The sequence below is a fragment of the Aquarana catesbeiana genome, linkage group LG02 (assembly GCF_042186555.1).
Source record: "Aquarana catesbeiana isolate 2022-GZ linkage group LG02, ASM4218655v1, whole genome shotgun sequence".
Classification (NCBI taxonomy): domain Eukaryota; kingdom Metazoa; phylum Chordata; class Amphibia; order Anura; family Ranidae; genus Aquarana; species Aquarana catesbeiana.
In genome coordinates this window covers 558,012,842-558,035,900 of record NC_133325.1, presented here as the reverse complement: position 1 = coordinate 558,035,900, position 23,059 = coordinate 558,012,842, and the positions used below count along the sequence as shown (strand labels likewise).

Below are 23,059 nucleotides of genomic sequence, written 5' to 3'. Positions count from 1 at the left end.
GGTGACCTCGTGCAGTATTTTGTTTGGATTGTATAAGGTGTATTGCACCCTGGCAAAGTCAGCCTTCCCACACCCCAGCCACAACAGTTTGTTCTTGCCTTAACATTAGGTAGATGTATCACTCATCCTTACTTAATTTCCAAAAATTATAGTTTTCGTTGCTTTAAATTAATAAGTAATAGCCTTGCATAATTATTAAATTAAACATTTTCAAGAAATGGGTTAGCTACAGATGTAATACCTCTATATTCTTTATATCCTAGATACTTCCTGACAGAGATGGTCGTCGGTGTATGTTCTGCGTTAAAACTCCCACAAAAACCCATGAGATGAGTGCATCTGACACAAAGCATCGGCAAGAATGGGTGACAGGTATACGTGTGTTTCAGCTTTAAAAAATAAATATAATATGTTTCCTTTATCATTATGTCAGTAGACTGATAATGATTTGCCCATGACCATACATTCCCCAAGGCCATACGTATATAGTGCAATCCTCTGAACTATGGAGATACACAGGAATACTGTAGTTGTGTCATAGCTAAAATGCTCAAGAAGAAATTCTTTTAAGAATAGAGCAAATAAAATGAACTTCTGACCATTTTCTCTTTGGAGTAGATGCTGTGGTGTATATGGCTTAAAGCATGATAACTGCATATTGCTCTTCTAGGGGTCTTGTAGTCTCTGTAGTACTCTGTGATCTGCATGTTTTAGCACATTTTTTCACCCTCTCTGAAAATCACTGTTAAAATTTAAAAATATCACAGAAGAACATTTCAAACCTGACGTATTTTCCATTCCAAGATCTGTCTATTCCTGTCATTTGACTAGTCATAATATTCCTTTGATCAAATTGTAAGAATTCTTGGAATGTACTTTCCTGGCCCACCTCACATCAGCACATAACAGGTTAACACCTCCTCTGGAGCCCCACATGGCCACCTGTTCCTAGCTAAATAAAAGACAGCCCCTCCCCCAACGGAGGTGTTTTTTTTTTGGTCATGCTCCAGGCCACCTGTGGATTGCAGTTGTTAAGTAATTTCTTTGCTGTATCCCCCTGCCGAACCTACCCCTCCATGTTCAGCTTTTCATGAAGTTGAAAGATCCTGAATGTTAGACGGTAAATCCTCCTAAAAACTGGGTGTCCTTTGTGCCATTTTGCCATGTGCAAAATGATGCTTAAACAGCATTGATATTGTACAGGTGTGGTATTATAAGAGCTCTGAAATGTCATCATTGCCTCTCCCTTTGGGGTTTTTTTTCCTGTCTTTTATATGCAGCGCACCGCACTTCTGGCTTTATTGTCAGTCTGAGAGCAGCTGTGAATGATGTCTCAGGGGGCAGGGAGATGGGCAGCGTAAGTCAGTAAAATTAGTTTTATTCAATCATTTCAAGGTAGTATCTTTAAAAACATGACTATCTATAGTGCTACGGATACAATAACAGTGTAACAGTTGTAGATCTGGGACAGCATGCGTTACACAGACCGAGATTACACGCCTTATACGTTTTTACGTCTCTGATGACGTAAGGGGGTGCTTGGCGCAAAATCACGTCACTTCCGGTTTTTGTAATCTCAGTCTGTGGAACGCACGCACGCTGTCCCAGATCTATGGCTGTAACACTGTTACTGTTTCCTTAGCACTATAGATAGTGCATGTTTTAACCACTTAAGGACCAGCCTCGTTTTGGATTTTAGGTGTTTACATGTTTAAAACAGGTTTTTCTGCTAGAAAATTACTTAGAACCCCCAAACATTATATATGGTTTTTCTTCGAACACCCTAGAGAATACAATGGCGGTCATTGCAATACTTTTTTTTGCACCGTATTTGCGCAGCGGTCTTATAAGTGCACTTTTTTTTGGAAAAAATACACTTTTTTGAATAAAAAAATAAAACAACAGTAAAGTTATCCCAATTTTTTTTTATATTGTGAATATAATGTTACGCCAAGTAAATTGATACCCAACATGTCATGCTTGAAAATTGCGCCTGCTCGTGGAATGGCGTCAAACTTTTACCCTCAAAAATCTCCATAGGCGACGTTTAAAAAATTCTACAAGTTGCATATTTTGCGCTACAGAGGAGGTCTAGGGCTAGAATTATTGCTCTCGCTCTACCGGTCGCTGTGATACCTCACATGTTTGGCCACCGTTTTCATATGCGGGCGCTACTCGCGTATGCGTTCGCTTCTGCGCGCGAGCTCGTCGGGACAGGGGGGTTTTAAAATTTTTTTTTTTTTTTTTTATTTATTTTACAATATTTTATTAATTTTTACACTGTTTAAAAAAAAAAAAATTGTGTCACTTTTATTCCTATTACAAGGAATGTAAACATCCCTTGTAATAGAAAAAAGCATGGCAGGACCTCTTAAATATGAGATCTGGGGTCAAAAAGACCTCAGATCTCATATTTACACTAAAATGCAATAAAAAAAAAAAGTCATTTAGAAAAATGACATTTGAAAAAATATGCCTTTAAGAGGCGTGGACGGAAGTGACGTTTTGATGTCGCTTCCGCCCAGCAGTGTCATGGAGACGAGTGAGCGCCATCTTGGCCTCACTCGTCTCCAGACACACCAGAGAACAGGACGCGATCGCTTCCGCCGCTACCGACGGCTCCGGTAAGCGGCGGAGGGCACCGGATCGCGGCGGGAGGGGGGGCCCTCTCCCGCCACCGATAAAAGTGATCTCGCGGCGAATCCGCCGCAGGGACCACTTTTATCTGAAAGCCGGCCGCCGCACGAAAACGGGGATACCGGGGTTATGGCAGCTAGCTGCTGCCATAACAACGATATCCCCGTTCAAACTTAGGACGTACATAGTCGTGCGGCGGTCGGGAAGTGGTTAAAGATATTGTGTTTGTAGATAAAACTCCGCGCTCAAAAAATACGTAAATAACAAATAACTAGAATGTGAATTAAAGCTGCTCCCCTGATTTTACCAATATGGCTAAAAGCAAGTGGCAGTTGTGGTAGAGGGCGCTGTTTGCAAATTATTAGTAGTAGCTAGTAATATATAACACCATGTGTAATAGTGATTAACCACTTAACAACCGGCCCATAGCCGAATGACGGCTGCAGGGCGGTTGCTTAACTCTGGGAGGACGTCATATGACGTCCTCCCGGAATTCCCCTCTCGCGCGCCCCCTGGGGCGCGCACCCGAGCACATCCGTGACCTGGACCCGGCGCATCACGGATCCCGGTAAATGACGGCGCGATCACATGTAAACAGGTTCCTCTCCTCCCCTCCTGTGTACTGATCGGTACACTGTGGAGGAGAGGGGGATGGATGGCTGCAGTGCTGTGGGCTGGATGTGTAGTGCCCACAGCGCTGCACAGAGACATCCATCCATGCTCAGCCATCCCTTCTGCTGTGCAATACTCTGCAAAGCCCCTATAATACTCTGCAAAGCCCCACATTACTCTGCAATACCCCCATAATACTCTGCAAAGCCCCACATTACTCTGCAATACCCCCATAATACTCTGCAAAGCCCCACATTACTCTGCAATACCCCCACAATACTCTGCAAAGCCCCGCATTACCCTGCCATACCCCGCCATACCCCGCCATACTCCGCCATACCCCGCCATACTCCGCCATACCCCGCCATACCCCGCCATACTCCGCCATACTCCGCCATACTCCGCAATACCCCGCCATACCCTGCCATGCTGAGCCATGCTCGGCTGTACTCGGCCCCTGTATGTGGCCAAGCTGTGGAAGTCTCACACATGTGGTATCGCCGTACTCAGGAGAAGTAGGAGAATCTATTTCGGGGTGTCATTTTTGGTATGTACATGTAATGTGGTAGAAATATTCTATAAATGGACAACTTTGTGTTAAAAAAAAAAATGTGTTTTAACCACTTCCCGCCCGCCGGCCGTCATACAATGTCCTTGACTTTGTGCGGGGATATCTGAATGATGCCTGCAGCTACAGGCATCATTCAGATATCAGCTTTTTCAGCCGGCGATTCCCTACACCATAAGAACGATCATAGCGGCTGTTCCACTACTTGATCGTTCTAACGGGAGGCGAGAAGGGATGTCCCCCCCTCCCGCGCTTCTACCGACTCACAGCTACGATCGAAGCCAGGATCGTTTTTTTTTTTTTTTTATTTCAGGCTTCCCAGCCTAGAGGTGAGATGTGGGGTCTTATTGACCCCATATCTCACTGTAAAGAGGACCTGTCATGCCATATTCCTATTACAAGGATGTTTACATTCCTTGTAATAGGAATAAAAGTGGTCAAAATTTTTTTTTTTTTGGAAAAAAGCATCAAACTAAAATAAATAAAGTAAAATGAACAATAAAAAAAAAAAATAAAAATTTTAAGGCGCCCCTGTCCCTGTGTGCTCGCATGCAGAAGCGAACGCATACGTAAGTCCCGCCCACATATGAAAACGGTATTCAAACCACACACGTGAGGTATCGCTGCGATTGGTAGAGCGAGAGCAATAATTTTGGCCCTAGACCTCCTCTGTAACTCAAAACATGTAACCAGTAAAAAATTTTAAAGCGTCGCCTATGGGGATTTTTGAGTAGCAAAGTTTGGCGCCATTCCACAAGCGCGTGCAATTTTGAAGGGTGACATGTTGGGTATCTATTTACTCGGCGTAACTTCATCTTTCACATTATGCAAAAACATTGGGCTAACTTTACTGTTTTGGTTTTTGTAAAGCACAAAACAGTTTTTTTTTCCAAAAAAAACGCGTTAAACAAATTGCTGCGCAAATACCATGCGAGATAAAAAGTTGCAACGACCGCCATTGTATTCTCTAGGGTCTTTGCTAAAAAAACATATATAATGTTTTGGGGTTCTAAGTAATTTTCTAGCTAATAAATGATGATTTTTACATGTAGGAGAGAAATGTCAGAATTGGCCTGGATGCTCCAGAATGCCTGAAGGTGCTCCCCTGCATGTTGGGCCTCTGTATGTGGCCACGCTGTGTAAAAGTCTCACACATGTGGTATCGCCGTACTCGGGAGTAATAGCAGAATGTGTTTTGGGGTGTAATTTGTGGTATGCATATGCGGTCTGTGAGAAATACCCTGCTAATATGACAATTTTGTGGAAAAAAAAAAAAGTAAAAAAAAAACCTTGATTTTGCAAAGAATTGTGGGAAAAAATGACAACTTCAAAAAACTCACCATGCATCTTTCTAAATACCTTGGAATGTCTTCTTTCCAAAAAAGGGTCATTTGGGGGGTATTTGTACTTTTCTGGCATGTTAGGGTCTCAAGAAATTAGATAGGCCGTCAGTACTTTAGGTGTGATCAATTTTCAGATATTCACACCATAGCTTTTGGACTCTATAACGTTCAAAAAGACAAAATAATATCCAACGATTTGGGTTATTTTTACCAAAGATATGTAGCGGTATAAATTTTGGCCAAAATATATGAAGAAAAATTACTAATTTGCAAAATATTATAACAGAAATGAAGAAAAATTTATTTTTTTACAGATTTTTTGTTCTTTTTTCTTTTATGTCGCAAAAAATAAAGAACCCAGCGGTGATTAAATACCACCAAAAGAAAGCTCTATTTGTGTGAAAAAAAGGACAAAAATTTCATAAAGATACAGTGTTGCATGACTGAGTAATTGTCATTCAAAATGTGAGAGCACCAAAAGCTGAAAATTGGTCTGGTTAGGAAGGGGGTTTAAGTGCCCAGCTGTCAAGTGGTTAAAACAAAAAATTAATGTGTGACACAAATCAATCACAGATGGCGAGAGTACATGTGATAATAGTAAAAAAATTATTAACAATGGAAAATAGAAATTGAGATGGTAATAGTAAAAAGTCCCAATTAAAAAAGAAACAACAATTCTGTGTTGACAGAAAAAGACTTCCAAATTCTGAGAAGATCTTCTGTGGAGATATTGAGAAATCCTTCACCCAGAGAAAGAAAACGACAACCCACAGTGCTGGATATGCAATCTGCTTACCAGATGTAAATGACCTCTTTGTTTAAGAAGAAGGTCATAAACGCTTGTGCAGGATTGTGCCTGCTTACATATGGTGACTGGCGATCATTGGAAAGCTTCCTCCCCGGGTCATTGAGCTTGGGATATATAAGAAACAATAGAGGTGCCCATAGTGTAAAACCGTTTTATTAAAAAAATTTTAAAACATGAGAGGTAGCCAAATGGCCGCTTACATTAGCTGGTGCCTACCCGGCACTGGGGCTGCAGGCTCATCGGTGTGGATCGTGTGTATGAATGCCGTGTGCCACCTCCGTGGCTGGCGTGCATTCCACCAGTCAAAAACAGACAACCAGGAAGCCGGATGTGACGTAGATAACGTGACCAGGATATTACCTTGAAATGATTGAATAAAACTAATTTTTACGGACTTGCACTATGAGTATCAATCTTTTGCATCCATCCATATGTGAATATATTGTATGATTCAACATCCCGTGGGAGAGGAAATTCCATTGGCACCAAGATCAGAGGCTACTCTGCTTGAATGCGATTTACCCTTGCAGGGGTACAGCTTTCCGGTGAGTGGGGAACCGAGTGGGGAGCACGAGTGGAATTCAACCCCTTTTTTGCACAGAAGTTGTGGTCGATTTATGCACAAGTCACTTTGGAAGCTACAATATAAAGACAATATTTTTGCCATTCTGGCTGTGGTTTTTTCTTGGACTGTGAAGCATTTGCACCAACACAACTTATATATATAATACGTTTATCTTATGAGTATATCTTTATTTATAATTTATGAATTAATTGATGGTCATTTTTTTGTTTTTTGCACTTTCAAGCACATTGCACTTTTTATGAAGCACCTTTATAAATTATACTGATGAATTTGCATGAACATTTATTATAAGGAGTAGACTAGGAATTTCATTGAGTCAGTTTATTTGAGTTAATATACACATTTTTTCACTGCTGTCAGAGCCAATTACCCCTCCCCTTTCTATTCATTACCATTACTTCACTTAGTGGTTTCTAGGGTAGGCAGCAGCCATTTTTTACCTCATGATAGGAAATGCCTCACCCAGCTCAGGGTGCATTTTGGGCCTGCATGCAGTTTGCAGTGGTAGAGACATGACATTACACAGGTTGCCTCACAAGGATGTGGCTGTGCAAAATCTTAGCCCTATTAAGGTGGCTATAGCAGAAAGTATGCTGTAAATATCCACCCCGCAAGTAACACTCATAATGATAGCGCATAAATCGCTTGTTGATGAAGGATGGCAGAGACCTCTTCAGAAGACCAATTTACAGTACAGGTTCTCTAAGCCTTATCCATATAAGATGGCTGATGTATGTTTATGCACTACACTTCCAGGGGTGGATGCTGCTCTCTAGCATCTGGCGCATCAAGTGTCTTTGCCTTTTTATAACTCAGTTGCCTTCAGAGATCCTATGGATGAGAAAGTGGACTTGTTCACACCAGATGCAGTCCAGTGCGTTTTTATTCTGCATCAAGAACGCATGGACAGTGTTTCACTTTGATTCCAATTACTTAGTTCACACCAGTGCAGCACATTCTAGTGCAGTCAACAAAAATAGAGTGTTACATTGTTTCTGTATGGAACATATCTGGAAAGTGGCAAAATGCATTGAGAATGCAATAGAATGCATCAAAAACATTCCTGCAGAAACACAACTGGAACACAGAAATTGTGGTGATCTGGAACATCAGGCTTGTACAGAACGACAGGTTTTGCCTGTCAACCAGCAATAGCGTTAACTTCGATATATAAACTTTAGAAATGGCATTACATTCAATACTGGAAATTGCAAGATTTGGCACAGCTTCTGGAAGAGTTGAACCTAGCAACTGACTTTTAGTTGATGCTTTTGATAAACCCAGTACAAGCACTGGCGCACTCAGTCACTGCTATGAGAGCATTGTGGTTACACCACTGAAGGGCAGGCAAAACTTCTACACGAGCCTTCAACAATTCCTATAATGGGAGGTTATTGTTTGGCCAGATGTTTAATAACGCAACTAAGCGAATGACAGGAAGAAAATTCGGGACTGTGGCCACAGACTAGTAAGGAAGCCGCCATTGTTCACTCAAGCCTATTGAACTGCAGAAGGTGCAAGAGGCCAAATCTTATAGGACAGGCTGCAGATTTAACAGATCACAGTGGAGGTGCCTCAAAGTTACTTTTTACATGAAATCAAGTCCAGAGCAAGTTGCTAAGATGGCTGGAAAGTTTCGTGAATGTGCGTTCAACCAATCTCTTCCAGTTGGGGCCAGGGGGCCTGAGTGAAGTTGATGATTGTAGCCTCCTTCTGGAGGGTTTGGACGACAATCATCAAAGACCAGTGGGTCCAGAAGACAGGTGGGAGTACAATGGAGAATTCCAAAGTTGACCACTGAATCCATTTAATTTATGACCAACAGATCTCAGAAGAGAAAATGTTTGCAAGATTAGGTATAAGAATTTATACTGCTACAAGGCCATCATGCCAGTGATGCCGAAAACATAGAATCATCTGGGGTTTTTTCTCCCCAGTTTTTCTAGTACCTAAGGCAGGAGCCTTCTGGCCTGTTTCAGTTTGAAGGATTGACTGTGTTCATACACACCAAGAGTTTCAAGATGGAGTCCATGCAGACAGTCACAGGGACAGTTCAGCAGGAGGACCAGTTGGGATCAATCGACCTGCTGACTCATACTTTCGTGTACCGCTCAATGCAGAGCACCAGAGGCGTGTGAGATTTGGGGTGGCCAGATGTCATTTCCAGTTCAGGTGTCTGCCAGGGAAGCAAAATCAACTATTGGTTAGGTAAGGCAGAATATTTTTAAACAAGTGCCTCCAACCAATATTGAGCCTACGGGGCGTTCCAGCAGTAGTTCTCTGGGAGACTTCACTGAACACGCAGCTTATGATATTTGCAACAGGATACGAATGAAAAGGCTCCGTCATACAAAATAGGTTCACAGTGCCATGGGATTTTCTGTTTGATCTTTGTCTCCCTCCGGTGTCCTTGAATATAAAGGTGCTTCTGAAAATTTGGACAGAACAGGTCCTTTCCACCTACTTAGAAGGCCTCAGCTTTCACTGCTCCCCCCAGATGTCATCAGCACCACCAAATTTGTTTCTGGTCAAATAGAATCTTTTATGGCAAGGTCAGTGACAGCACCCCAATCCAATGAGACTACTTTTTTCTTTATATAATCTTTATTATATATTATTTTCAAATATAACAAATAATAGTACAGGGGGTACAAAGAAAAAAAGGGAGGGGGGATCTAATAGATCACAGTGTAGTACCATAAAAGTATACCAAACCATACATATTAAAAGGATGTGCTTTAAAGAGTAAAGGAACATATGGTGCAAACTTTTACTAAAACCTAGACGTAAGTGTGTCATGAGATACTTATGACTTTTTCATCCTGCGTCCACCATCGTAATAGAGGTGGAATCTATGGTTGAGACCACCGCTACATCTAAGCAGGTCAACAGTAACCATGTTTAGTAAACAACATCCTGTTAGTGTCCAAGAGTTAGACCCTAGCCGGAAAAAAGGGGGGGTGGAGAAGGGGGTAGAAAAGAGGGAGAAAATTGGGGAGGGAGGATGATGGGTATATCTAATAATCACTGACACATCTGTCTAATGGCTAGCACAACTGTGTGAATTAAAAGTGCAATATCATTATCATTATGTAGATCTTGGATGTAAATAAGTATGCCGTGGCTCTCATCCTCCAAAGTTGTTTAAAGAGCAACTCCAGCAATGTCTGAGCTACAGGAAGCAGCCCCAGGGGAAACCTGAAAGGGAGTCGCCGTATCCCTAGACTTATAATGTGTCCATGTCGCCCAGATTGCATAAAATTTATCAAACTTATCTTTACATTTTGCCATCCACTCCTCCGCTGCCATGACCGAGTCAATCAGGCCCATCCACTCAGTTCGTCTCGGAATACGGGTTGATTTCCAGTGAACAGGGATCAAACGCCGTGCAGCATTTAAGAGGTGTGGGAGTATCGACTTCCGGTACTGACTTAGTGGGGTGGATGGCACATGCAGCAAGAACTCCATGGGGGAGTCCGGTAAATCCACATCTAGGATAACTTTTATCTGGCTCTAACATCTAGCCAGAAGGGCCGGAGCCTCGGGCACTCCCACCAAATATGTAGGAAAGTGCCCCTAAGCCCGCAGCCCCTCCAACATGCAGCCGAAGATGTCGGATATATTTTCGCCAATTTCGTTGGTACCTTATACCATCGGGTTAATAGTTTGAAACAATTTTCCTGCGTTTTGGTATCTATTGAGCTTTTATGAGTGAGCCGATAAAGGTTATTCAATTGGACCTCAGTAAATGTGTGTCCCAGGTCTCTCTCCCATTCCCTAATGTATGTAGGTTTGTTCTGAGATTCCGCAGACTGCAGCATCGCATAAAGCAAGGAGATAGAGTGAGAAATGGGGCCCTCAGATTTACATAATTTTTCAAAGGGGGTTAGTGATGAGGGGGGGTCGCACAGGAAGAGGTAAACTCTTAATAAAATGCTGTAGTTGCCTATATCGCCATCCATCCATAGGAAAGCTACCAAATTGGGATCGGAGCCAGTCTAAGGACACCATACCTTGTTCATGAACAAACCGTCCACAGCGAACCTCCCCATCATTGGTCCAATTGCGGAGGTAGGAAAGGTGTTCCCCTGGAGTGAACCAGGGAAAGCCTCCTAGCGGTGCAAGCGGGGATGTTGGCTGTGACAGCTGCTCCTTTGAGTTAATGGTATCCCACAATCTCAGTACATGTATAGTGATCGGGGAAACAAAGCTCGAGAGACCTCTGTTCTCACGCGGGAGCCAAGGGGCATGAGACAAGTTGCGTCCCGCCAGAAACTTCTCGAGAGGAACCCAAGCCTACTTTTTTCTTTTTAAATATTCTTTATTATTTTCTCAAATACAAAACATACATTTAGAATTTTTACATTAACATATCACAGAGTAATAATTTTATCCTAACATATAAACAACCTCCCTTTACACCCAATGTCCCCCCCCCCCCCCAATCTCACAGCCACTTATACCAGTATGTTGCCACCCTTATAATCTCACCATGTCTATCTATGTTGAGAAATATGTTTTTATTTTCCCCTTATCTTACTCAACCAGGGCTTCCACATCTTTAAAAATGTATTGAAATTACCCCGTCCAGTAAATACCACCTTTCCCTCCACACTGTCATATTTATAACCTTAACCCATTCTTCGGATGTCGGGGGCCTCGTTGATAGCCAATTTTGCGCAATCAATTTTCTCGCTTGAAATTGGCTCTCTACATTCCTCCATGTATCCCAGCACACATACTCTATCTTCTAATTCCAATGTGGTCCCGAAAGTTATATTTATGGTGTTGAATATCTCTGCCCAGTACCTAAACAGTTTTGGACACCTCCACATCATATGTATAAGGTCCCCTGTCTCTTGGCACCTAGGGCACTTGGCATCTGGTCTCCGGCCAAACAACCTCTTGGGGTTATAGTAAGCTCTATGTACCAAAAACAAATGTGATACTTTCTGTGAAGGAAAAAATGACACCAAAGGACCTAGTTCTAATATCCTCCTCCACTGTTCCGTTATTTACCCCAAATCCTCTTCCCATCTTTCCTTATTTTTAGCGGACCTTGCCCCAGCTATGGTTCTACTGCATATCTGTGCATATACATCTGAGATAAGTCCTTTAGATATTCCTGACTTAATTATCCTTTGAAGGAGAGGGGCCTTACTCCATTCCACTGCTTTGTGTTTTGAACTGAGGAAGATATCTACAAAATTAATGGTTTGGTATACTGTACTCTCTCCTTAATTCTGCAAATGTTTTCAACGTACTACCCTCATACAATTGGGCCAATCGTCCTATACCCTGCTTTTACCATTCATTGATCTTCCCCATGGGCAGTAGTTCTTGCAGATGTTTGTTATTTCAAAGGGGGGCATATTCTGTTACCCCCTTATACTCCATTACTGTCTTAACTAACTGCCATACTTTTATGGCCAGCTTTAATGTAGGACTCCTAAGGGGGAAAGAATCTGCTTCCAACGCTTCTATTACAATATTGTGTGGGGCTCCCAGTATCATCATTCTACCACTGGCATTCCCCCCTCCAGACGTGATACACCCCCCCCCCCCCCCAAATGCTGCAACTGGGCCACCAAGAACTAGCTTTGAGGGTGTAGAACAGCCATTCCCCCCTCATTTGTTGGTAACTGCAAGGTTTGTAGACTAATCCTAGCCTAGTCTTTCTTCCAGATTAGTTCCCTAAAGAGGGATTCTATTTTTTGAACCATTCTTTTCCTATCCAGACTGGGGAGTTATGCAGCGGATACAGCAATTGTGGCATCCAGATCATTTTAATCAAATTACTTTGTCCCGCCACAGACAAGGAGAGTCGGCTCCAGATATCGCTTTTACACTTAAATTTAACCAGGATTGGGATTAAATTATTACTAATGTATTGGTTTGGATCCCTCAGTAACCATATGCTTAAATACATCATCCTATCCACCACTTTTAACTGAGGGGTTCCAAACAGTATGGAGTTTCTTAGTGGATCAATAGGCAAAAGTGCTGACTTATCCCAGTTTATTACCTGGCCCGAGAACCGTCCAAATTCCTCAACTATATTCATTGCCGCAGTTAAAGCTGACTCAGTGTCGCAAAGAAAAAACAAGACGTTGTCTGCATACAGTGCGATCTTATCCTCCCCTGGCTTCCTCTGAAACCCCTGCATACCCGTTGCTGAGCTAATCGCAATTGCTAATGGTTCCATCACAAGGGCAAAAAGCAAGGGCGATAGGGGATACCCCTGTGTCATCCCTCTCTCAAGCTGAATCAACTCTGAGTATACATTATTAATTTTTATTTTAACGCTTGGGGCACTATAGAGTATTTTTACCCACCCTATAAAGGTGGGCCCAAACCCAGATATCTTCAGAGCCCGCCAGTGATAGTCCCACTCCAGGCTGTCAAAAGCCTTGGCTGCATCCAAGGATAGGACAGCCCTTGAGCACATATTCTCTGTCGGGGTCTGCAGATTCAGGTACGCCCTTCTAATGTTAATTCTAGTAGATCTATTGGGGATAAACCCAGATTGATCTGGGTGTATAAGATTTTGGATGCATTTGCTCAACCTGGCTGCCAACACCCTTGCCATTATTTTAACATTCGAACATAGTAATAATATGTTTGAATATAAGAAGATTTATCCAACTGATCTTTCCCCTCCTTCTGCAATACTATTATGGTGGCCTCCGTCATTGAGGTGGGCAGCCTCCCTTCTACTGCTGCCCAGCCCAATTCCTTTAGCAGCTCTGGGAGCAACACCTCTCCATATCGTTTATAAGTCTCTGCTGGGAGTCCATCTGGCCCGGGAGACTTTTGATTAGTCATCCCGGATACTGCCTGCTGCAACTCCTCTAAAGTAATGGGGGCCTCCATATTACCTCTATACAGGGCTTTTTTTCTCAAAGAATAGGTGCTGGAACTTAACCACGGCCCAACAAAACCCCTCCCCCTACACACGCTCTCCAAATCACATCAGATATTGGGTGTGTTCAGTCAAATTTTACGAAAACAGTAGGAGGGTCTTAAAGGGGCATTAAATACCAGGATTTCATTACATAGAGAGTGCAGAGCTGTCACTTGTAAACACAGAAGCCAGACTTCTGAGTTTACAAGTGATTGTGTTGAGCAGGCACCAAAGGGTCTGAGCCAGAGGTGGTGGAACTGAGTTCCACTAAGTTCCCCCTGAAAAAAAGCCCTGCCTCTATACCTCTCTGAAAGGGCTGGTACTTCCATTCTCCTAAAAAAGCTGTCCATTTCTCCCACTCCCCCCTCCCACTTTGATTTATATAGATTCCTATAATATTCCGTAAATGTATTTATAATCACAGGCATCTGAGATGAGATCTCTTCCACTAGCGTCCTAAGAAATTGCAGAAGGGGAGGAATTAGTTCTAACCAGAAGAGCCAGCATATGGCCCACGCTTTCCCCTTCACCAAAGGCACATTGTTTCTGGAAGAGTCGCTTGTTCTCCACTTTCCTTGTAACAGCTATCTTATACTCCTGTTGTTTATTAAGCATTCCTTTGCTTCTCCAGGTTTGGATCTTCCACATACTGTTTTTCTGCCACTATCACTTCTTTCCTAATGCTCTCCTCCCACTCCCTAGATTTCCTCTTAACCTTTGCCACCTGCTGCATTAATAGTCCCCTAAGAAAGGCCTTCAGGGTGTCCCACATCACTCCCACCGTTGCTGTACTTGTATTAAATGCCACAAACTCTTCTAGTTTAAATATTACCTCATAAGGTTCACCCATTAATTCCAGCCAGAATGGGCTTATTTTCCAATCTCTCAAGGGGCATTCTCCCCCTGTATGCACCGTCAGCACAAGTGATCCGACACCCCCTTTGGCCAATATGCTATATTTTTTACTAACAGCAGTGCTGCCCCATTCCCCAGTGCCATATCTATTCTAGATAGTGTAGAGTATGAGCTGGAAAAACAGTAGTACTGCTACCCTTTTGGATTCCGAGTTCCCAAAATGTCATACAATCCTACTTCTTCCAAAAATTGGCATAGGCGACCATCTGACACCCTATCTGACCATATCCCGGGTGGGAACCTATCCAGTCTCTAACCGAGAACCTCATTAAAATCCCCCACCACTTTAACCAGTATTCCTTCTTTATCCGCCAAAAATACCATTAATCTATATAGAATCTGCAGTCTAAAAGAAGGGGGAATATAAAGATTTGCCAACACATATGGCTTGTTCTCTATTAGGCAATACAGAAAAACATAACACCCCAATTCATCTATACTGATCTCCCTGCAGGAGAAAAGCACCCCAGTCCTCACCATTATACTCACCCCCCCAAAAATATGAGGAGTAAATCGAATGGTATTGACACTGAGATTTCCTGCTGCGGAATTGTGTCATGGTGTCCTTTATCAGGTGCGTCTCCTGCAGGCAGAGCAGTCCCACTCCATATGTCTCCAATGTGGAAAAGACTGGCTCTTTTGACTGGTCACCCAACCCCCGGACGTTTCAGGAGCCTATATTGAATGTTTTAGACTGCATATAAAAAAAAGAAAAGTAATGTAAAAGAAAAAAAAACAAAAAAGAAAAAAACAACACAAAAAAAGTAAAAAAAAAAAAAAGGGGAAAAAAAGGAGAGGTCCAAAAAAAGGACCAACCCCCTAAAATTACTCTTTGTGTCCTAATACCTTTGTTACCATTTACTTGTGATTGGTCTGCAAGTGGATACTTTTTTATTATCATAACTTTCAAAATTTGTGATATTACCCAGCTTTCTTCATTTGTGTTTATATCCAGATCCTTTACATAAATTGTGTATCTTGTGTTACTGTTCCCCCCTCTCCCCCCTCATATCCCCCTCCCACCTTTCCATCACCTATATTTTTGTAGATTACGTTTAATTGCTGTAAACTCAGCTCTGCGCTTCTGTAGGTTTGGAGAGAAATCTGGGTATAGCGAGATCCTAACTCCGTTATAAAGGATATTCCCTATCTCTCTAGCTCTTTGCAACGGGGTCTGTTTATCCTTATAGTTGAGAAGCTTCAAAAGTATTTGCCTAGGATAGCCACCTGGTAACGGGCCTCTAAAAGAGACTCTATGGGCTCTTTCTATTGAAAAGAGCGGTGAAAAGACATCCTCCCCAAACATTTCTTTGATCCATTTCTCTAGGAATCCTATGGGGTGGGGGCCCTCACTCCGCTCCAGGAGGCCCACCACCCTCACATTGTTCCTGCGTAGCCTATTTTCCATTTCATCTATCTTTGACACATATAGGCCCATTTGTTCTCTCATTACTTTAATTTCCTGTTTTAACGGGTATAAATCATCTTCAACTAAACTTAACCTCTTCTAGATCAGTTGTCCTTTCCACAGTCCTCCACAATTCCTGACACATTACAAGTAATTCTTCCTTAATTCCTTTAATTGATCACATAGACTGTTCATTGAACACTTGCATGCATTAACAGCAAACAATACATTTTCAATGTCGGCTCCTCCTGTGGTGGTAAGCCAGATTCAGGGACTATCACAGACACAGATCCCAGGATTTCTCCCCCTAGCCCCTTTTTACTCAGTTTTTGTATCTAATGGTATCATTGACTGCTCCTCACCTCTCTTCCTTGTCTTGACCGTCTTTTTAATGCCCAGCTGGGCCCGCACCTCTGAGTCAGGGATTCACCTACAGCGGCTCTTCTCGTCTCCAGCCGGCCTCCGGGTGACAGCCCGCAGTGCTCCGATGAGCCACTCTGCGCTGTGTGAGCCGAACACTGTTCTGCGTGTGTCCTGCCATCTCTCATGAGATCTCGTGCCACTCCATACATTACTATATGGCTATTGCGACTGCCTCCGCCACCTCGTCCACCCCCGTCTCAGGCCGAGAAGCAGATGGCACACCTCCGGCTCCGCACAATTCTGCTCACCGCCTCCACCCACAACACAAGCTGCACGTAGCTCATGGAGCAGGGGCGCACAAAACGGACCAGGCAGGACCCCTCAAGGGAGCTCAGGACGAAGCGGGGAGAAAACGTATTCACAACTTCTCACTCCCACATCCGGTCATGCTTCCAGTGAGACTACTTTTAATATCCTGGCTATGGAATAGGCTAGACTAGAGGTGCAGAGATTCTCATCCGAGGTTGTTCAGACCTTGGTGACCAGAAGATCATCCATGAATGCTACATATGAGAAGATATGAAAGAAGTTTGTTTTGTTTGCTTAGCAAAAGCTTTCTCTCCTGTGTTCCCTACTCTAGCCAATATCCTGGACATTTTACAGTCAGCGCTAGAGGTTGGTCTGGCATACAGCTCCATTTAAGGTACAGATCGCTACTTTAACTTTCACAGGCTGCAGATGGGTGGAAAAGCCAGTGACCAGATGCTTCCTGCAGATGACAATCTATATATGACCTTGAGGGAAATCCTTGTTCCCTCTGTGGGACTTAGGCTTGGCTCGGAGAGCACCCTTTGCTCCAATGGTTTCATTTCCATTGAAGTACCTCACGGTAAAACTAGTTCTTCTGACAGCAACTACTTCAGACAAAAGGAAATTGAAGCATGCAACACTTTCCTGCAAGGGCCCTTTGGTGTCTTTTTTTCTTTTTTTTTACCAGAGATAGGAATACAACGTCTGTCTCCAAAGTTCAATTTTAAAGTGGTATCCAGTTTCCAGCAAAACTGGGAAGTAGTCCCTCCGAGTTTTCACAAGAGAGTCACTGAGTGCATAGCAGGAAGACTTCAATTCCTTACACAAGTTACTAACCATGTACTTGGTCAAAAGAGGAAAGTGGACAATCTTTTCATTTAGCCACCAGGGCCTCAAGAGTCATCCACTCTTGGGTTACCAGGGTGATTAGATTGGCATGCAGGAAGTAGGCCTTTCTGCTCTGGAACAATTGCAAGCTTATTTGACTAGAGGGGTGACAGCCTTTGAGGCAGTTATGCAAGGATTGCTTGGAAGATATAGGCAAGGGCTAGCTTGAAGGTCTTGTGCGGCCTTCATTCAACCTTACAAACTAAATGTGCGTTCTGCAAGTTTGGGACAAGAGAGATCAATTCTTTTTGGCTTTAGCAGCATTTCTTTGATTGTCAGTCTCTTTTCAACTGTTCTCTCCCACCCATTTATTCAGCTATGATATATCCTGTTGTGTGCTGACGTGAGGCGGGCCAGTAAAACAGAAAATTGTTATCAAATACTTACCGTAATTTTCCTTTCCTGGCCTATCCTCACGTCAGCACAGGTCTCCCTCCCTAGTGGCCTGTCGCAGGCTAGGTTATCGAACACCTTAGTTGGGGGAGGGGCTGTCTTTTATTTAGCTAGCAACAGGTGGTCATGTGGGGTTCCAGAGGAGGTGTTAACCCGTTGTGTGCTGACGTGAGGATGGGCCAAGAAAGAAAATTACGGTAAGTATTTGATAACAATTTTCCATTATTTCTTAAAGTAGAGTGTCAGCCAAAATAATTTTTACTTGTGGGAAAGGGTTAGATCGGGATTTTATTTCTGTCTGTGTCTTCCCAGAGAAACTTACTCTCAATGTTTGTACAGGGGACCATTGTTATTAGGACAAAAATAAGGGGAAATCCAAAATTTACAGTTGTCAAAGTAGAAATTAAGCTGGCGATAGATGAATAGAAAATGAAAATTCTTAGGAAAAGTCTTAAGCCAGCCATAGACGGTTTGAATATTGGCCAGTTCAGCAGGGATCGGCTGAGATTCGAACCATGTATGGGCAGGCTGATTGCATCCAAGTTGATCCATTGGATTTTTTATGTGATTATTTCCAGCGGCTATATCTCTGAGGTTGATTTACTAAAGGAAAATATACTGTTGCTCTAGATCTGAGGGGGAGCTCTGAAATGAGGGGAAGCTCTGCTGATTTCTATCATCCAATCATGTACAAGCAAAAAATGCAGCTTTCAAATTTCCTTGCATGTTCCCCTCAGAACTAGAGCAACACTTGCAGTGCACAGACTATTTACCTTTAGTAAATCAACCCCTATGTTCTCTTGGATGGGATGACTTCCCCCGCCTGGAAAACACAATAGCTCCGTGGGAGGGATTCCCCCATCAACACAGTTTTTGCATTTTTGCTTGGACATGATTGGATGATAGAAATCAGCAGAGCTCCCCCTCAGATCGAGCAATTTTCTGTCCTGCGACCCAGAAAATCACATCATCTATGTCCAGCTTTAGGAAAATTCGTAAGAAAATTCTCACATTTGTTTGTCGTTCAAAAGATTTGGTTTGCTTTTAACATCTGATTTTAGAATGAATGAACTTTACTGAATGAAAACCACATACACTGTTAGAAATCCCGGTTTTTCAAATTTTCTTATCACTGCGGTCAAAAACGAATGTTGGTTTAACCCACTAATGATTGGAAAAACGAACAAACTTTCTTAGAGCCTTCTTTTCCCAATAATTTACGTTCAAAATTCTACCCATCAATGGCCAGCTTTAAATTGAAATCTTTTAGTTGGTAGCCCCGACAACCAATGTCAAAGGTGGAAGTTCTCCTAATTTGGAGAACTTTCCTGCTCACTACTGTCATGTCTCTGGGATAGGAAGCAAAGGAAAAACTTCTAAAATGGGGAAAACAGCAAGCAATAAAAAATGACAGAGGTTCTAAGAGTTACACACTCTATACAACATAAAAAATGTCTGTAGTTCTACTTTAAAGGTTTACAGAATGATCTATATGTTTTTTGATTATCGTCAGTTCTAATGTATAACCAGTGATGCAACATGATCTGTTAAAACTGAAAGGAAAATTAAATAAACAAGAATTTATTGCACTGTGACAAACCATATTTTTTAATGCTTCCATAGAAGTAAAGGTGAAGCCTGATTGGTTAATATTTAGTCTACTGTTGTTCTCATGTTTTTTTTTTATGGTTAATTGACATAAGCTGGGTACAAACTATAAGAAAATTTGAAACCAATGATTGTGCTAATTGTATGAAAATTCTCCTACGACAAAGCCCTTTTGTGTTGTTTGTTTCTGATCATGCTCAGTCTTTTGTATCCATATTTTTCTCGTACAAAAAAAGTACGAAAACAGTACACATTGTACGAAAATTGTTAGTTCTGTTCACGTATAAGAATAATTTTGGTGTTTGTCCCTTTGGAAATTTTCATTTGGAAAGTCTGAATCAGATGTCAAAAGTTGTGTACACACTATACGAAGATCGAACAATCTTTTCTCATATAGAATTTTTTCCCATAGTGTGTACCCACCTTAAGTCCCAAAGTGTTAAAAGTGGTGGCCCACGGATCAGGGGCTTTTATTCACCCATTTACAAAGGACTTGACACTCCTGACCTCAGGACTAGGCACCATCAACTGCAATCCCTCTGTTTAATGAGAGAACCTAAGGGTGCAGTCAGGGTGCTCTTAACGGAAAGGGAGATGGTGGGTACAGCTTAATCCTGATATCAGGTAAGTGAGGCCCTTAGTGGCAACGTGGAACCAGATTCCAAAGTGCACACAGCAAATGGCTTTCTGGCTAATAAAATAACAGCAAGCACAATATAGGTTCTGCTCTTAAACAGGACAGTTATGCGTTTTGTTTTGCATTAATACAGCAGTAGCTTTTCTGAGTGATGATTTTGGCAATGACTTTTATGTCTGTTCTACTTCAGCTATCCAGACAGCTATCCGTCTCCAGCAGTCCGGCTCTGTCTCTTTACACCGTGAGCTGCAAAGTAGGCGTAGGGAGCAGAGGGAGCAACGGGAACAACGCAGAGTTGCACGAGAGCAAGAGTTGCAGCGACTGGCAGAACTTCAGAGTGAAAGAGAGAGACAGCAAAAGGAATTGGAGCAGCTGAGAGAGGCACAAAAAAAGGCAGAAGAAGCCATGATACAAGAACAGCACAAGCAAAGAGAACAGCAAGAAGAGATGCAGCGACTGTTGGCAGGAAAGCTAAAAGAGGCAGAGGAGGTGAGTGAGGGAAGTGGACTAGTGGGTGTTGATAAACAATTTGTCCTTGAAACATCTACCACTCCTCAAAGCTGTTTCTGTAACAGCAAGTCCTGCTGCAGTCTTATGTTTGGCATCCAGTGTGTTTTATTAGCATAGAAAATATATTTTTATGCTCATAAATAGATTTTTACACATATTAGGAAAACGTTGTAGCCAATAGTGCGCACCACTGCAATCAGAGGCACTCTTTATTTCCCCCTAGTGATAACATGATCATCTCAAATGATGCCTAGATTTGAAGTATTTTTATACATTGGGTTATTGCTACCCTAACTTAATGAAAAGAGCATATATTCACAATCACTCTTTTCAGTCTGTGACACATTTGCATTAAGCTTCACCGCTCAATAATGAGCTAGCGCTCAGCTTTTTATGATCTCTCAGCAGAAAATGGGGAAAAAAACCACACCTGCAATGTGTGCATGTTGCTGCAAATTTGACAGAAAACCCTTTCATGTCAGTCTTCTCTTCTTTGAATAGTAAATGGAACCTAGCACAGTGTAAAAAGAAGCTTGTATAAAAGGTAGTATGGAGGTGCTGACTTCATTTTCTGTTGATGCTACATGGCTGTTATGCTAAAAAGTTGGATTCAGTAAAATGATAATGTCCAGCTTCTGTTGTAAAGGAGTTAATACAAAGTTTTACATTTCATATCCTTTGTTTTTATTCATTATCCACCATATTTTTTTCAATATTTGTGATATCCTATTGTTTCATTTATGAAAGGAATTCTTATTCAGCCTATAATTCTCAATACAGAAACATCAGATTTTTAATTTGTTGTGTTTGAGAATGAAAGGAAGAATCTGATTTGTTGATATTGGGCAACACAGATATTTTAAAACTTGTTTTTTTCATTTTCATAAATGAGGTCCCCTGCTTTTCACATGCTCACTTTTACATAATATTTCCACAAGGCACGTGCTTCTATGCAGGCAGAGATGCAGCAGAAAGAGTTGGAGGCTTTGCGCCAGAGACAAAGGATTCAGGAGCTGGAACAGCTGCAGGACCGTTTGCAGGAAGCTTTGGCTCAAGAAATCAAAGCACGTCAAGATGAAGAGGAGTACAGACATGCACAGGCGAAGTAAATTATCATTAGCATCACTCTAACCATTTTGTGTATTTCACAGAGAGGGTTGTTTATCTGAGATAACATTTCACGTTTCCGCATTAGATACCAGTAGTGCTTAGATGACTTCCTATTTAAAAACTTTGCAATAAATATAAACATTTTTGGTACTTAAGGCTACATGTCCACGTTTAAAAACGTGTGTTTAGCAGCGTTTACAAGCCGCGTTTGCGTTCTGAATTGTTTACTAAAGATAGCCTAAGGAGACCCTCCCAAATGATTAGAAAGCACTAAAAACAAGGATTAACTATTTCAGCCATTCTGTGAGAGAACAGTATGAGTAGTTATTTTTTGGTTGGTTTGTTAATATGGATCCCATGATGAGCATGTGTGAGGAAATGGTCCTGATGTTGCTTTTGCTGAGGCTCCAAAAATGTAGAAAAAATTCTGTGAGGACCAGAGTTTGTCGCTACTGGACACATCCATTAATGGCTCAACGCATGTCCACAGGATACTTTCTAATATCTATGTTCAGCTGCGTAATTATCCAGAGAATTTTTAAAAATTTTACACGCAAGTCAATTGCCACCTTTGACGTTCTCTTGGAAAAGGTTAGACCCCATCTAGTTCGCATGGACACCAACTTGAGGAAAAGCGTGCCACCAGAGGAACGTCTGTTGGTGACTCTCAACTTCAGCGTCAAGTAATGCAAGTCGTGTATTGTACAGCATAATTGGCTGATGAGGGGAATATCACATGGTATATCAAGCTTGCAGGCAGTGATAATTGAGTTTTTGGTTTTTAGCATTTTCCAGGCTCAAAAGTAGTAAATAAAATGTTTCCCTAGACGAAAACGCGCCTAAACGCGGGTAGCCATGTTAAGCCGCGTTTGGCACTTGAAATGCCTCTAAACACAGCTTCTGAACGCATTTTTTTGGATGGCAAAAAAAGCCTCTGAACTCAACTGCCTAGAAACGACTATAAAAGAACCTGTGTACATGTACTGATAAGATAACATAGAGGAGAGTTCAGTAGCAGTTGAAAAAAAATGTCCAACTGCTCCTAACTGTCCGTTTACCAGCAGCAGTGTACATGAGTCCTTAGGCCCCACGCACACTGGATGTTTAGCCAGGTGCATGAGGCTGCAGTGGTTAGGTGTGAGCGGAATGAACAGATGCACTGTCCAGATTCAGACCCCTGCCAGCAGCCTGTAAAAGTCTATGAGAGACTGACAGCTGCTGGAGCGATATGTGCCTTTTTCACTAAGGGCCCAACTTTCCTAACTTTGAAACTAAGGTCTACCCAAGAGCTGCACACTCTCATTCCTCTTGTCCATTGAGCATGCTCTTTTTGGTCATTATAGGACAGGTAGATGATATAGGGTTTGCCTCAAAAACAAGCTGAGCTAATATAGTTGGATAGTAAAAGTTCTAGGCACCTTGTGCAGCCTGCATTACCTTCAGGCATATCTAATGTCTAA

At 42.2% G+C, this 23,059-nt stretch overlaps 1 protein-coding gene across 1 annotated transcript in view; it reads left to right on the top strand.

Annotated features, from left to right (window-relative positions):
* DEF6 (DEF6 guanine nucleotide exchange factor) overlaps positions 1-23,059 on the top strand; it is a 145,622-nt gene that overhangs the window by 97,832 nt on the left and 24,731 nt on the right. The window contains exons 6-8 of the mRNA XM_073616013.1: positions 264-372; positions 20,170-20,468; positions 21,428-21,594. Coding sequence (XP_073472114.1) covers positions 264-372; positions 20,170-20,468; positions 21,428-21,594 — 575 coding nt within the window. The remainder of the gene's footprint in view (positions 1-263; positions 373-20,169; positions 20,469-21,427; positions 21,595-23,059) is intronic.